Raw genomic sequence first — 15,072 nt, 5'->3', positions numbered from 1 at the left:
TTTTTTTTTTTTTTTTTGGAAATAAAAACAGTACTAAATTTATTTATTTTCTATTGATTCAGGTGTAGAACGTGGGGCATCTACCAGAACTGCGGCAATAAGTGAAGGAGCAGGTGTGGTTTATCCGGCGAGAGTGACGATCAGTGGTGAGGTTTCCTCCTCGGGTAAAGTAGTAAAGCTACCGGATTCTCTTGAAGAGTTATTTGAAATTGGTGAGAAGAAGCTGGGATTCGTAGCCACAAAGATTCTGAGCAAAGAAGGAGCCGAAATCGACGACATCAGTATTATAAGAGACGGTGATTATCTCCTTCTTCTGAAGGTTTCTTGAAAAACACGCCAGTTAAAGATGTAAAGGGATATTTGATTTTATACTTTTTAGCCATTTAACATAATCGGATTCATAACATCATCTTTGTCAACAGTTTTTGGTCATGACAATGTAACTGCAGACGTAATCAGCTGCATTAAACATAAACGCACAACAGAACTAAAAGTAAAAGGATCAGTAGAAGGAATTCTCTCTTGTCATCCAGCTTTTTATTTCTAACAAAACAAAAAGAAGTAACAAAAACTTCATCTTTCAGCCCTAAAGGCAGAAATGAGAGAATTGTCTAGTAGTGTGTGATCTATCCTTTTTTCTTTTTGTTGTTGTTGTTGTTGTTGTTGTGTGGTAGATAAAGTAAACAAAATATAACAAAAAAGTGAGGAAACAAAAAAGTGAGGAAACCAAAAACATGTTTCATAGCAGAAACAATCAGCAAGCTTGTTGTACTTGTATCCTCCCTCTCTTTGCCCCATCTTTATATGCTCACTTGCTTTTTCTATCGCCTCTAAACATCTTCTTCGTACCATTTTAATCTGCGGTTTCTTTCAAGCAAACGGATTTGTTCCTTTTCTCAAGCAAGACTTAATTATGAGTGTCCACTGTTTTCTGGATACACCTGAGGACAAAAATAACTTGTATAATGTGCAGATCAAATAAGATTTATGTTAACAAATCGATTTCAAGAATGATTATAAATTTTTACCATCTGGGATCTGTCTTCTTTGACACTTAAGGTTCTATGCTTGAGTTCACCTCTGCTAGTAGTAATCTCATCTAGGATCTCTGCATCATAAAACTCGTCTTCACTATTCTCAACAACACTGATCGGAAGCGCCGCCTCTCTTAACTCCCCATTGAAACCGAAGCTGGAGTTTCTTTGTGGTGCACCAACCATCTCTTCATACTCTGAAGAATCCAAAACTTGGAGATGAGATGGATCAAAAAGCTTCGGGAGGATGTGTTGTCTTAGAGCAATGAGGATGAAGAACGGCAATGGGAACAATATTCCTCCTACAGGTATCCATGTCACTCCATAACATATCAGAAAATACAGAAGCTGGAAGAGTGTAAACATAACAATCGACTTGTATGGTACTATCTCCACAAATGATGCATGTAAGCCTTCAAGAACTCTGTTCACACACACAAAAACATAAACAAATCAGAAATTTTCTTCAAAAAACTGAAAGAGGTTGTGATGTTTAAAAGTAGAGTTTCTGTAGTACTTGAATCGACGACCAGGAGTTATGAATAGCAACTGAAGTCTTTCCCAGAACTGGTTACCAGGGAGACTATCAACAGCCATGTAAGTGAAGTAACCCCATAGGACTGAAGTTGGTATCATTCTGAGAACTGGTACTGCAAATATCAACAACCCAACAAGGATCGATTGCAAGAGATTGCTCACTCTCTGCTCGTTTACTCTAGCGGGCAAATGGTCTTCAATATGTACCTCTGGATCAAATTTCTTCCCCTTTGTGTCTCCTCCTCCATCATCTGCTTTCATCACTACTTCTTTCAGGTTTTCTAACTCTTTCACCACTGTAGCCTGACAAGTTTCAATATGATAAGACTGATGAGAAATTATCTTCTTGGTATCAAGAGAGGCAGTAAATTAATGAGACAGATATGGTTAGGTGCCTTAGGGGATGTTTCCATCTCTATAAACACATCTTGCATCCTCCCGTAGATCTCCGAGTTGCTAGCTTTTGCCCTCATGCATTCTTTTGCTTTCTGTACCATTTTCTTACGCATTTGCTGCAATTGATACTCAAAACGTTTCAGACTTCAACCAAGTGAAAGTTGGATTCAGTCGGAGTGTTCTGTTTTTATATTTGTACTAACCTGCTTCTTAAGAACTGCAAGACTCTTTGTGTGCATAGGGGATTGTGGAATGACCCCATTTGAAGGAGGAAGTCCAAGTAGACCACAGATCAATGTCTACAACAACATAGAAACGAATAAGTAATGATTCATTCATTTATAACTAAAAAAATGAAAGCCATCACCATAATAACCATACCATGATTCCTAGGATAAAGATATCATAGTGATAAGCCGGGGGATTTTTGAGATTAAACTCCTTCTGCTGAGCCATTTGTGCAGATACACAGTGATCAAAGAAGTATAGACCTGCGATCATGATTGCTGGTATAAATGCAGCAAGGATGTAAAGAGGCGGGACCTTCCCCATATCCTACAATTTTAGTCCAAACAAAAGCAATGATTTGGTCCTTCTCTGTTGTAAAGTGTCACATTCACAAATGCAGCAAGGTATGCAGTAGTAGTTAGTACCTTGACGACTGTCCAGTGATACAAAGACTCGGATTCCCAAGGAAGTGGCAATTCCAGCCTCCTTGGAACTCCTTCAGGAAGGTTTCTAGGGACTGTGTATGAAAATGCGCTCCACAACACAAGCATGAGGAGAGTTCCATAATCGCCTATAAAACCTCGCATCCACCCTGCAAATATGAAGCTAGTTATTGTTCAATGATTCTGTCAAGTTTTCACCTATTTAGCCAAATCAAAGCTTTTGACATACTGAAGCCATATTTCCATGATCTTGCCCTCCTGCTTTTCAGAGCAGTGTAAAGAAGACCGAATGAGAATATGACGGCAAGAAGACCATTGGTATACAGCCATTGGAACTGATACGCTTCCAAACTTGGATCGTCAGATTTTGGGACAAGAAACTCGCCTATAAGTCCCTGAATTATGAAATAAAACACTTCTAAGTTTTAATATGTTTAAATGCCTTTTGTATGACTTTTACCATGTTTAAATTACCCATCAGAGAACCTTAACAGCCTCCTGGATAAAAAGAACGGTTATGAGCATTCCAAAGAGCTCTCCTGCGATTCTTGTAAACCTAGAAATGATGTTGCATGCGTTTAACATTGCAAGAAGGATAAGCAAAACTGCTGTCCANTCTGTTCACACACACAAAAACATAAACAAATCAGAAATTTTCTTCAAAAAACTGAAAGAGGTTGTGATGTTTAAAAGTAGAGTTTCTGTAGTACTTGAATCGACGACCAGGAGTTATGAATAGCNGCACAGATCCTGTTGAAAGAAAAACAAAGAGTTCCAGTGTTAATAATAAGACAGAAGGAATTACCAAAAAAAAACAAACTGAACGGAAAATTAGAAATGTACATACCATCCAGACCAAGCTAAGTAGAGTTTCTGACCCAGCTCAGGCCTGCTTTTGCTGAAACTGTGAAGATATGTGTACATTATAATAGTGGGTTCAGCAACCCCTACGATCAAGAGAGGTTGTCCACCAAAAACTGAATGAATAATTCCACAAATAGNGCGGGCAAATGGTCTTCAATATGTACCTCTGGATCAAATTTCTTCCCCTTTGTGTCTCCTCCTCCATCATCTGCTTTCATCACTACTTCTTTCAGGTTTTCTAACTCTTTCACCACTGTAGCCTGACAAGTTTCAATATGATAAGACTGATNGGGATAAAACCATCAGACAAAGCTTCTCTGGAAGCAACACAAATGTCAACTCTAATATTGGTAAACACGATCGATCCGGTGTAGAGGTAACCTGTCTCTCTGCTAAGCTGCTCGCCGAATGCAATCACAGGTAGTGCAGAGGCAATGAAAATATACANACGCATTTGCTGCAATTGATACTCAAAACGTTTCAGACTTCAACCAAGTGAAAGTTGGATTCAGTCGGAGTGTTCTGTTTTTATATTTGTACTAACCTGCTTCTTAAGAACTGCAAGACTCTTTGTGTGCATAGGGGATTNTAAAAAAAAACCAAAATTCATAATTCTGGACCAAAATATTGAATTTGGACGTGAAGTAGATGAAAATATATATAAAGAAGAAGATGAAGAGACCTGACACCAGAATTGAAGGCAGCAAGCCATTCTTGTTTGTAACACTTTCTTCTTCCTTTGAAATCGTTAATAATCCCACNACCACAGATCAATGTCTACAACAACATAGAAACGAATAAGTAATGATTCATTCATTTATAACTAAAAAAATGAAAGCCATCACCATAATAACCATACCATGATTCCTAGGATAAAGATATCATAGTGATAAGCCGGNTATTGCTAACCTTTTCAAGAATCAGCAATTACCAATGAAGGCCTGTGGATCGATACACATACAAATCAACCAAACAATTTATCATATCTCACGGCAATGTTTGATAAGAAAAGAAAACTGCAGGGAGGGATGATGCCTTGAATCATCAACAACATGCAACTCGTACGTTCTTATTTCCTAAAAACATTGTTAGTTTGTTTTCTTCAAATCTGAGTTAATGCGTGCATGGAACGGAACGATGATGGAAAACAAAACCGAACCTGGAGGGGGAGAAAGAAGAAGAAAGCGGTGGCCGCCGCCGTTACTAGAAAAGATCGACCAATGTGAGAGATTCGATTCCGGTGTAAGGGAGAGGAGAAAAGGAAAGCAGATAATATCTGTTATCGTTGGATTTGGATCTCTCTCTTTCTTTCTGTTTTAGAGAGAGAGAGAGAGAGATAGAGAGAAGAGAGAGAGTCTTCACGCCACGCCTCAGAGGAATTAAGGCAGAGGAGAGATATGAATAATATTTTTGGAAAAAAAAGGGCTACAACAACAAAATAATACGTTTTGGAGAAAAAAAAATAAAGAAAGGGAGATTGGGTAATGAGATAAATTCGCCAAATCCCGCGAAATAGTTGCTCTCGACGTTAAAAATATTTTTTTTTTTAAAAAAATTATTTCAAAATCATTCACTATTTCATTTCTATTTTAATTTTTTCATAACTCTTTATTTTTTTTCTCTGCTTTTATCACAAAGCTCATAAGTATATATATCTCCTATAATTTTGTCTTTTATTTTTAACGAGAATATAGAAGAAGCATTAACCGATGATAAAAATAAAATTTTATTATGAAAAATAGTATGTATCACTATTTTTGGATTTTCTCTAGATTCAAATGTGGCTTTCAAACTTGTGACACAAGCAAAGCAAAAGCCCCTAAAAGGCTATTTAAAAGACAGATAAAAAGGGTGAATGAATATAGGGTACAACAAGAGTAGTAGAGATGAGTTTATCTGTATATTTATAGCTTAAACGCCAGGAATGGAAAAACGAGAGGTGAAGGATTCGACTCTTTGTTTTAGACTCTTCACCCACTCTTTCAATGGAAACTCAGGTGAAGTCACCAACTTGGTGAATTCTTGCNCAAAAGCAATGATTTGGTCCTTCTCTGTTGTAAAGTGTCACATTCACAAATGCAGCAAGGTATGCAGTAGTAGTTAGTACCTTGACGACTGTCCAGTGATACAAAGACTCGGATTCCCAAGGAAGTGGCAATTCCAGCCTCCTTGGAACTCCTTCAGGAAGGTTTCTAGGGACTGTGTATGAAAATGCGCTCCACAACACAAGCATGAGGAGAGTTCCATAATCGCCTATAAAACCTCGCATCCACCCTGCAAATATGAAGCTAGTTATTGTTCAATGATTCTGTCAAGTTTTCACCTATTTAGCCAAATCAAAGCTTTTGACATACTGAAGCCATATTTCCATGATCTTGCCCTCCTGCTTTTCAGAGCAGTGTAAAGAAGACCGAATGAGAATATGACGGCAAGAAGACCATTGGTATACAGCCATTGGAACTGATACGCTTCCAAACTTGGATCGTCAGATTTTGGGACAAGAAACTCGCCTATAAGTCCCTGAATTATGAAATAAAACACTTCTAAGTTTTAATATGTTTAAATGCCTTTTGTATGACTTTTACCATGTTTAAATTACCCATCAGAGAACCTTAACAGCCTCCTGGATAAAAAGAACGGTTATGAGCATTCCAAAGAGCTCTCCTGCGATTCTTGTAAACCTAGAAATGATGTTGCATGCGTTTAACATTGCAAGAAGGATAAGCAAAACTGCTGTCCAGACACAGATCCTGTTGAAAGAAAAACAAAGAGTTCCAGTGTTAATAATAAGACAGAAGGAATTACCAAAAAAAAACAAACTGAACGGAAAATTAGAAATGTACATACCATCCAGACCAAGCTAAGTAGAGTTTCTGACCCAGCTCAGGCCTGCTTTTGCTGAAACTGTGAAGATATGTGTACATTATAATAGTGGGTTCAGCAACCCCTACGATCAAGAGAGGTTGTCCACCAAAAACTGAATGAATAATTCCACAAATAGCTGTTGAAGCTAATGATTCCGCTATGCCAAGGCTTCGATCTATAAAGCAAGGAGAGTGGGATAAAACCATCAGACAAAGCTTCTCTGGAAGCAACACAAATGTCAACTCTAATATTGGTAAACACGATCGATCCGGTGTAGAGGTAACCTGTCTCTCTGCTAAGCTGCTCGCCGAATGCAATCACAGGTAGTGCAGAGGCAATGAAAATATACAGAGTTGGAGCCAAAATCCTAACATTGATAGTAAAAAAAAAAACCAAAATTCATAATTCTGGACCAAAATATTGAATTTGGACGTGAAGTAGATGAAAATATATATAAAGAAGAAGATGAAGAGACCTGACACCAGAATTGAAGGCAGCAAGCCATTCTTGTTTGTAACACTTTCTTCTTCCTTTGAAATCGTTAATAATCCCACCACAGGGGAATTTAACTCCCTCCATATATTGCTAACCTTTTCAAGAATCAGCAATTACCAATGAAGGCCTGTGGATCGATACACATACAAATCAACCAAACAATTTATCATATCTCACGGCAATGTTTGATAAGAAAAGAAAACTGCAGGGAGGGATGATGCCTTGAATCATCAACAACATGCAACTCGTACGTTCTTATTTCCTAAAAACATTGTTAGTTTGTTTTCTTCAAATCTGAGTTAATGCGTGCATGGAACGGAACGATGATGGAAAACAAAACCGAACCTGGAGGGGGAGAAAGAAGAAGAAAGCGGTGGCCGCCGCCGTTACTAGAAAAGATCGACCAATGTGAGAGATTCGATTCCGGTGTAAGGGAGAGGAGAAAAGGAAAGCAGATAATATCTGTTATCGTTGGATTTGGATCTCTCTCTTTCTTTCTGTTTTAGAGAGAGAGAGAGAGAGATAGAGAGAAGAGAGAGAGTCTTCACGCCACGCCTCAGAGGAATTAAGGCAGAGGAGAGATATGAATAATATTTTTGGAAAAAAAAGGGCTACAACAACAAAATAATACGTTTTGGAGAAAAAAAAATAAAGAAAGGGAGATTGGGTAATGAGATAAATTCGCCAAATCCCGCGAAATAGTTGCTCTCGACGTTAAAAATATTTTTTTTTTTAAAAAAATTATTTCAAAATCATTCACTATTTCATTTCTATTTTAATTTTTTCATAACTCTTTATTTTTTTTCTCTGCTTTTATCACAAAGCTCATAAGTATATATATCTCCTATAATTTTGTCTTTTATTTTTAACGAGAATATAGAAGAAGCATTAACCGATGATAAAAATAAAATTTTATTATGAAAAATAGTATGTATCACTATTTTTGGATTTTCTCTAGATTCAAATGTGGCTTTCAAACTTGTGACACAAGCAAAGCAAAAGCCCCTAAAAGGCTATTTAAAAGACAGATAAAAAGGGTGAATGAATATAGGGTACAACAAGAGTAGTAGAGATGAGTTTATCTGTATATTTATAGCTTAAACGCCAGGAATGGAAAAACGAGAGGTGAAGGATTCGACTCTTTGTTTTAGACTCTTCACCCACTCTTTCAATGGAAACTCAGGTGAAGTCACCAACTTGGTGAATTCTTGCAGCTTTGATCCCGGCACTAACTTCATCATGGCTTCTATCGCTATCTCTACTCCTTCTTTGATCAAGTCGACCACTGCTACAAAGTCTTTCTCTGACAGTCCTCTTGTCGTCATCGCTGGCGACCCTCCTATCCTTGTTCCTCCTGGAACATACGCACTTTTTTCCCCTGTTTCACCATTTCACAAACCACACAGTCTCAGTTTCAAGACTCTAGGGGGCGATAAACACACACCTGTCGATATCATAATAGGCTCTGAAATGAAATATAAAAGCAAAAATTTAATTAAGTATGAACAGTCAATCGAGGAAGTTGATGAATCCAAACCTCTTCGGTGTTAAACAAAGTCGGTGATATCTGGCATTGGTGGTAACTCATATGCACAAGACGACTCAAAAAGACTAGAGTATCACCCAACCAACCACAGGATTTGAACAAGGAAGGGGTTACTTGGAAACTATATCTGTTTCATCGGAGCCACTACTAAAGTTTTTATTTGGTTGTAAGAAGCTATCTTAAAGTAAGTAGCAAGATCTTGGGCAAGGAGATGTACATAGCAATAGAGCAAAGTACTAATCAACGAAAACATACATCGTATCAGAAACCCGAAACTTAAACAAAAGCCACCAAAGAAAGCAACTAAAAGAAGAAAGCGTTGATACATAGAAAGAAAGCAACAAGAAGAACAACAATAACAAACTTGTGAAGAGAAGAAAAAAAAGATCAAATACGCAAATGTTGCAAGCGAGCCTCTGCATCCTTTGCATCCTTAATTGCTTGATTCTCTGCTGTAATAGCTGCTTGATATTTACGGAGATTCTTGTCAAAAGACTTCTGCTGCATCTTCTGCAAGAGCTCAGGTTTACCTCTCACAAAATAGGCATTTCCGAATTCCAGGCGCGGAGACCCCTTAACTCTTTTAAATCCCTACAAACAAACAACCAACATACATACATACATGCTCATATATATAGCAAGATTCAAAACTGTATGTGCGATAGAAGAGAGAGAGAGAGATGATTCATTTGTTAAAAACTTACATAAAACTTGACGTCGTGGAAGAACTTTTTGAGACTGGAGCAAGGAAGACGTCGTGAGGGCCTCGAAATCGAAATAAGCTTGCTGTCTAACTCTCTCGGATTCCAAATGATGAAACTGTGGTTGCTTTTGCCCCACGAGATTATTGAATCCAATGAATGATCGTTCACAACCTCATACAAGCAGGTGTAGAATGGAATCACCATATCCGCCATCGCTAAAGACTTCGGATCTAGAAATCCCCAAAAACGTAGATGAAACAACGAACAAACCCTAGAACCGCAACCCCCCCCCCATAGACCACAGCTTCTTTTGTATACACCTAATGTCAAAAAGACCACAGCTTTGGGCCTTTTCCATATACAACCTAGTGTTGGGCTACTAGTGCTGGAGAGAGAAATAAAAGTGAGATAAATTCGTCACATCCCGCGAAATATTTGCTCTCGACGTTAGGAAAAAAAAAAGAAACACATTTCAAAATCATTCATTATTTATATCTATTTTACAGCAATCAAATTGATCATCTCTATCTCATTAGTAAAAAATGTATATCTCCTAGATTTTGCCTTCAACGAGAATATAGAAGAAATCGTTAAATTACAACGTAAAAGTCATTCCACCAACAAATGATAAATATAAAATTTATTTTGAAAACAGCATTATGCATCACTATTTTTGAATTTCTCTAGATTCAAAATGTGGCTTTCAAACTTGTGAAACAAGCAAAGAAAAACCCCTAAAAGACAGGACAAAAAGGTTTGAATAATAATAATATAAGGTTACAACACAAGAGTAAGAGATCTGGTTATAGCTTTAAACGCCAGGGATGGGAAAACGAGAGGTGAAGGATTCTACTCTTTCCTTTAGACTCTTTACCTTCGCTTTCAATGGAAACTCAGGTGAAGTCACCAACTTGGTGAATTCTTGCAGCTTTGATCCCGGCACGAACTTCTTGGCTTCTATCGCTATCTCTACTCCTTCCTTTATGAAGTCGGCCACTGCTACGAAGTCTTTCTCTGACAGTCCTCTTGTTGTCATTGCTGGTGATCCTATCCTTATTCCCCCTGGAACCAAGGCACTTTTATCCCCTGTTTCACCATTTCACAAACCACACAGTCTTAGTTTCACGACTCTAGGGGCAATAAACACAGGATTCTCTCGGTATTAGCTTTTCAATACGAAATTTAAAACCAGAATAAGCGCAGAAAGAAACTCACCAGGGACAGAGTTCTTGTTGAGAGTAATAGATGCCATGTCTAAGATTTTCTCAACCCGAGCACCATCCATGCCCTAACCACAGCAAAAAAAATACCGATTGATAATTAGTGATCCTCTGATTTTAGTCCATTTGCTTTGGGAGATTAATGGGGTTTGTAAGAACTTACCAATGGTCTAAGATCGACAAGAACAAGGTGATTGTCGCTGCCACCAGAAACCAGCTTAAACCCAAGTTCCACCAATCGATTAGCTAGCGCCCTACAGTTAGACACAACCTAAACAAGCAAAAGAAGATTGTTAGAAGTTAATTACAAACTTTCTCCCACCGCAGAAGAACTTAAGATCAAGTAACAGGGTGATTACTCTTTTCTGGTAAGCCTTGAATTCCGGTGATTGTGCGTGTTTCAAGCAGACTGCTAATCCTCCAATTGTGTGGTTATGAGGGCCACCCTACAAATATACAACAAAGACAAATTTTAGTCACCTTGAAAGAAGAATTATCTAAGAGAGCTAATAGTGAAAATATCTTAACCTGCAAACCAGGGAAGACAGCATTGTTAATGGCAGATTCAAGCTCAACACCGTTAACTGGATCCTTCCTGAAGAAGATCATGCCACCTCTTGGACCTCTCAAAGACTAGTAAGGAAAATTATAAAACCATCAAATCATGGGTTAATTTTGGAGCTTTTTTTTCTGCTAGATACAAATCATAATTATGTTTCAGATTTCGGAACACAAATAAATACCTTGTGAGTAGTTGTTGTAACAATATCACAATACTCGAATGGGTCAGCTACCACAGAAGCAGCCACAAGCCCGCTGATGTGAGCCATATCCATCATCAGGAAAGCACCAACTGAGTCTGCGATCTTCAGAAATTCATACAAATTGCGAGGACAATTACATATCAGATTGAAAGCCAAAAACTAGACAGACACATGAAAGATAGTTTCAACGACCAGGTTGTGTTTCTACCTTCCTCATGCGAGGATAGTCAAAATCTCGGCTGTACGCACTAGCACCAGCGATAATAAGCTTTGGTCTGAAGAGTGCAGCAGTTTTCTCGAGCATATCGTAGTCAACAATGCCTGTTCAATAAATAATCAGACATCAGGAAATAGCCTCACACAAAAGTAGTTGCAAGACTATGTCATAAAAAATCCAGTACCTGTGGATTCATCAAGTCGATAAGGCATGGACTCAAAGTATATTGAAGTTCCAGATACACGCCTTTTAGCAGTCATGAACCCATGAGACAGATGACCACCGTGAGGTAAATCCAAACCCTGAACGTATCAAACAATCCCTTATATTCAATATCTCAAGCACACAAAAAAAAAATGAGGTGAAAAGTGGAAAAAATCTTTACCATGATCCTATCATGAGGGCTAAGTATTGCAGTGTAGACAGCAAAATTTGCAGGTGAACCAGATAAAGGCTGAACATTAACCCCCCATTTCGAAGAATCTAAGCGGAAAGTTGACAAAGCCCGATTCTGGCAAAGTGTCTCCAATTGATCAATGTACTCATTGCCACCATAATATCTGTGAAACATGGACAACAGAAGAAAAAAAACTATGAAATCTAGCAGATGAGTAACAAGAAGAACAAAAGTGGGGCAACAAAAATTAATCTTACATAGTTCATTACCTTTTACCAGGAAGTCCCTCAGAATACTTGTTGGTAAGGCATGATCCAACAGCCTCCATAACTGCTCGAGACGTGAAATTCTCAGACGCAATAAGCTCCAAGCTCCTGAACTGTCTATCTTTCTCCTTTGTGATGATCGTTCGGACCTCTGGATCAACTTCACCAAGACCAGAATCCGCAAAAGGGATTTCATTGCCTATAAATATCAGTCACAGTCAAGTAAAAGAAATCAAAACCACGCACTAATATGTCTTTCACAGTATCAACCATAAATCAAGAAAATGAAAAAATAATAAAACTCTCTTACTGCTCATCTCGACATTAGATAGCGAGACAGAAGATGCTCTTCTTTCAGAAACCAAGTTTCTTTCAAGAAATGAAGAACGGAATGGTTGTGAAACATTGAACTTCAATTGCTGAGAAAATTTGGTCACTGGAGGGCTTAACGAGGGAAAGACAGATCCCTGAACACGTCCAGGTTGCTGAAGAGGAACCATCGAAGTACCAGCACAACAAGCTTGCATACTTTCTCTACTCCTACAGTAAAAAAAAATCAAAGGAAAACAATTAAACAGAGAGACCAGTAACTGTACCCCAGCTAATTGAAAAGCAAATATCTGAACAAATATTCTCGACTCAGATATAGATATCGAAAAATGTAAAAATTCCTGTTTTATACGTTGCAAAGGTTCCCAAAAACGAACAACAGAAGATGTGTTGAACTTGCAAACAAACAATTTCCAAAGCAAATATGAGTAGAGAACATAGAAAAAGCTAAACTAGAATCTCAGATAACAACAGGTTGTTCCGATTATGACTCATCAAATGACTAAAAAATCAACAGCAAACTGAACAAAAAAATCAAACACCAACGAGACAGAGAGAAGCAGTGGCGCATATTATAAGCTCACAGCCACCGAAACCATACCTCAAATTACCAAATATTAGACACAGCAGAGGGAATTTTCATTCCAATAAAAAAATCTTGCGGAAACTAAAAACCCAGAAAAAGAAGAGAAGCGAGGAAACGAAAACAGACAACACTCACCGGAAAGGTAGAAACTTTTTTAGCTTGCGAGGGAGAAGGAAGACAGAGATTGAAGGATGTGGTGGAGGAGAAGAAGAAGTGACTGTGTTTAGGGTTTTAGGGGACACACAACACACAACAAATAAAGCTCCACGCTCCAGGAACGGGACAGCCACCGAATAATCACATACCCAAACGGCGTCGTCTGCTGGTACAATGTTTGGTTTATCACATAAACCGGTTCTGCTTAGTAAGCAATGTGTTGTATAGATTGAATTTTTCTACTGGTTTAGTTGGGTAGTGGTTTTGTGTAACTCTGACTTTACCGATAAAGAGACCAATTGTATCAACAACATAGTACTTGCAGGAGATATTTATAAACATAACCATGTGGATAGACAGATTGATAAACGAATCATATACAAAAACTTGTCTTTGATTATCAGAGAAACCAAAGAGAATGAATACAAACATGAAGATGATCTCCAAAGTGACTTATTCCAAAGTTTTAAACAAATACAAAAAAATATTAGGGATCCAAAAGTGGTTCTCAGTTTTCACACATAATTTTTTTCTTCTAGACGTCAGTATCCATACAACAATGAAGATTATCAAGAAGCCATGTTCTTTCCAGATTTGCAAATAGACCACAACACATACAGACCGGATGGATATATCTATTTGGTTGGCCACGTTGCTTGTGCAGACATAATGATCCCCACAATAACTCCAAACAACCCGAGAGCACTCCCAAAGATCTCGATCACAAGAATCTTTACAAAGAGTGTAGAGTTTTGGGCATCGGACAATGCACAACTGCTTCCAATGATTCCTACACATAACCTGCAAGAGAAATGTGACCTAGGTTGCATATCTGAGGATGACATCCATAAACCGAAACTGTAAGAATAGAGAAAGAGGGGAAGATACAGACCCGCATACAAGGTTGGCGAATCCAACGATGATTCCAGATGCAAAGATTGCATACCCAGCTCTAAGAGACTCAGCGTCATACATCTTTGAAGACGGAACACTCTCCAACTTTGTTTGCAGTATGATTGCAACAATAACGCCATATATAGCTACAGCCTCGCAAAAGATGACACTGGGACAGTTAAAAAGAACAAGAAATGCTTCGTTATTGCATAGTGTCTGCATCTAATCTTGAGCCTGAAGCTCTCTTAGCAAGAAATTAGAATGCAAACACAACTATTCCTACTTAAGCAATCCTAAGTTCGATGATCCTAAGTTCGCTGTTGATATTGATGTTACACGGCATGAAACTCCAACCCTGTAGCTCTGTAACAATAAATAAAACTGCAAACACAACTACTCCCTATTAAGCATTCCTTAATACTACCCATTAGACCCATGGGGTACCGTGATGACATCATTGCGCGGTTAATTAGGTGACTCAGGTCCAAGAATCAAGGAGCCAAACAGGAAGGCACCACAAATTACGTTAACACAGACATTAAAAAGAGATATTTGTAATCTATATCCCCCTCATTTGTTTTTTTTTTGTTAGCTATCTCGATTGTACATCTGTTTCTACTGAAATACACGTAGAAAGACAAAAAAGACACTTGATTATCATCGTATCCAGTGCTCAAATCCCCAAAGCCAGAGCCTTCATGATCCATTGTGTTTCATCATACACCAAAGTTATTAGCCCTACCAACAAGATCGAGTCCTTGGATTCTAATATCCCCAAGGTCAACAACTTCTTCTATCATTATGTGACAATCTACTCTAATTAATATCCAGGAAAGAATATGAATTACGCGACTCAGCCATGAATTCTCATTGCTACTCAGAACAAGACATCGAACCTTCCTTAAAAATGGGAACTAATTGGCTAAGAATCTTTCAATTGACCATCAAGTTAAACTCAACTGATCCTTTCAAAAACTAGAAATTAAAAGCTTGAAACTTTAACATACCTGATGAGATTCTTCGAAGTGATACGTGGAGCTTCAATAGCCGCACCGATCAAACTACTTCCTGTAATGTAAATTCCCCTTTAATGAGAAAAAAGCAAAAAAAAAAAAAAAAAAAAAAAAAAA

General features: G+C 38.0%; 5 protein-coding genes across 6 annotated transcripts in view; 1 reads left to right on the top strand and 4 right to left on the bottom strand.

Annotated features, from left to right (window-relative positions):
* The window catches only part of LOC104716929 (probable potassium channel AKT5), a 4,345-nt gene extending 3,926 nt beyond the window's left edge, over positions 1-419 (top strand). Inside the window, exon 12 of the mRNA XM_010434406.2 lies at positions 63-419. Coding sequence (XP_010432708.1) covers positions 63-328 — 266 coding nt within the window. The 3' untranslated portion in view covers positions 329-419. The remainder of the gene's footprint in view (positions 1-62) is intronic.
* On the bottom strand, positions 506-7,401 carry LOC104716930 (probable boron transporter 7). 2 transcript variants are annotated; one of them, XM_010434407.2, is made up of 13 exons: positions 7,208-7,401; positions 6,843-6,989; positions 6,652-6,734; positions 6,350-6,542; positions 6,114-6,252; positions 5,857-6,022; positions 5,610-5,776; positions 2,349-2,522; positions 2,171-2,266; positions 1,967-2,083; positions 1,552-1,874; positions 1,029-1,458; positions 506-941 (listed from the first exon to the last, which is right to left on the bottom strand). In XM_010434407.2, exons 2-13 carry the CDS (start codon positions 6,944-6,946, stop codon positions 912-914), a joined length of 2,022 nt encoding a protein of 673 aa, XP_010432709.1. In that variant the 5' UTR covers positions 6,947-6,989; positions 7,208-7,401; the 3' UTR covers positions 506-911. The 2 variants fall into 2 exon arrangements, with proteins under 2 accessions (XP_010432709.1, XP_019086643.1); XM_019231098.1 differs by lacking the exons at positions 5,610-5,776; positions 5,857-6,022; positions 6,114-6,252; ... (2 more) ...; positions 6,843-6,989; positions 7,208-7,401 and adding exons at positions 2,621-2,787; positions 2,868-3,033; positions 3,125-3,247.
* Positions 8,659-9,486, bottom strand: LOC104716928 (heat stress transcription factor A-4a-like). Its single transcript, XM_010434404.2, has 2 exons — positions 9,113-9,486; positions 8,659-8,999 (listed from the first exon to the last, which is right to left on the bottom strand). The coding sequence occupies exons 1-2, from the start codon at positions 9,323-9,325 to the stop codon at positions 8,796-8,798; spliced, it is 417 nt and encodes a 138-aa protein (XP_010432706.1). The 5' UTR covers positions 9,326-9,486; the 3' UTR covers positions 8,659-8,795.
* Positions 9,720-13,139, bottom strand: LOC104716927 (serine hydroxymethyltransferase 3, chloroplastic). Its single transcript, XM_010434403.2, has 12 exons — positions 13,028-13,139; positions 12,287-12,516; positions 11,980-12,175; positions 11,699-11,873; positions 11,498-11,615; positions 11,305-11,417; positions 11,076-11,198; positions 10,861-10,965; positions 10,692-10,778; positions 10,496-10,603; positions 10,328-10,400; positions 9,720-10,198 (listed from the first exon to the last, which is right to left on the bottom strand). Exons 2-12 carry the CDS (start codon positions 12,501-12,503, stop codon positions 9,924-9,926), a joined length of 1,590 nt encoding a protein of 529 aa, XP_010432705.1. The 5' UTR covers positions 12,504-12,516; positions 13,028-13,139; the 3' UTR covers positions 9,720-9,923.
* LOC104716926 (V-type proton ATPase subunit c''1) overlaps positions 13,410-15,072 on the bottom strand; it is a 3,053-nt gene continuing 1,390 nt past the window's right edge. Inside the window, exons 2-4 of the mRNA XM_010434402.2 lie at positions 14,950-15,027; positions 13,941-14,111; positions 13,410-13,849 (exon numbers count right to left, since the gene is read on the bottom strand). Of these exons, the coding sequence (XP_010432704.1) occupies positions 13,684-13,849; positions 13,941-14,111; positions 14,950-15,027 (415 nt within the window). The 3' untranslated portion in view covers positions 13,410-13,683. The remainder of the gene's footprint in view (positions 13,850-13,940; positions 14,112-14,949; positions 15,028-15,072) is intronic.

The sequence above is a fragment of the Camelina sativa genome, chromosome 10, assembly GCF_000633955.1.
Source record: "Camelina sativa cultivar DH55 chromosome 10, Cs, whole genome shotgun sequence".
Lineage (NCBI taxonomy): Eukaryota > Viridiplantae > Streptophyta > Magnoliopsida > Brassicales > Brassicaceae > Camelina > Camelina sativa.
Note: the sequence above shows the minus strand (reverse complement) of the source record. Positions and strands in the feature narration are given on the sequence as shown.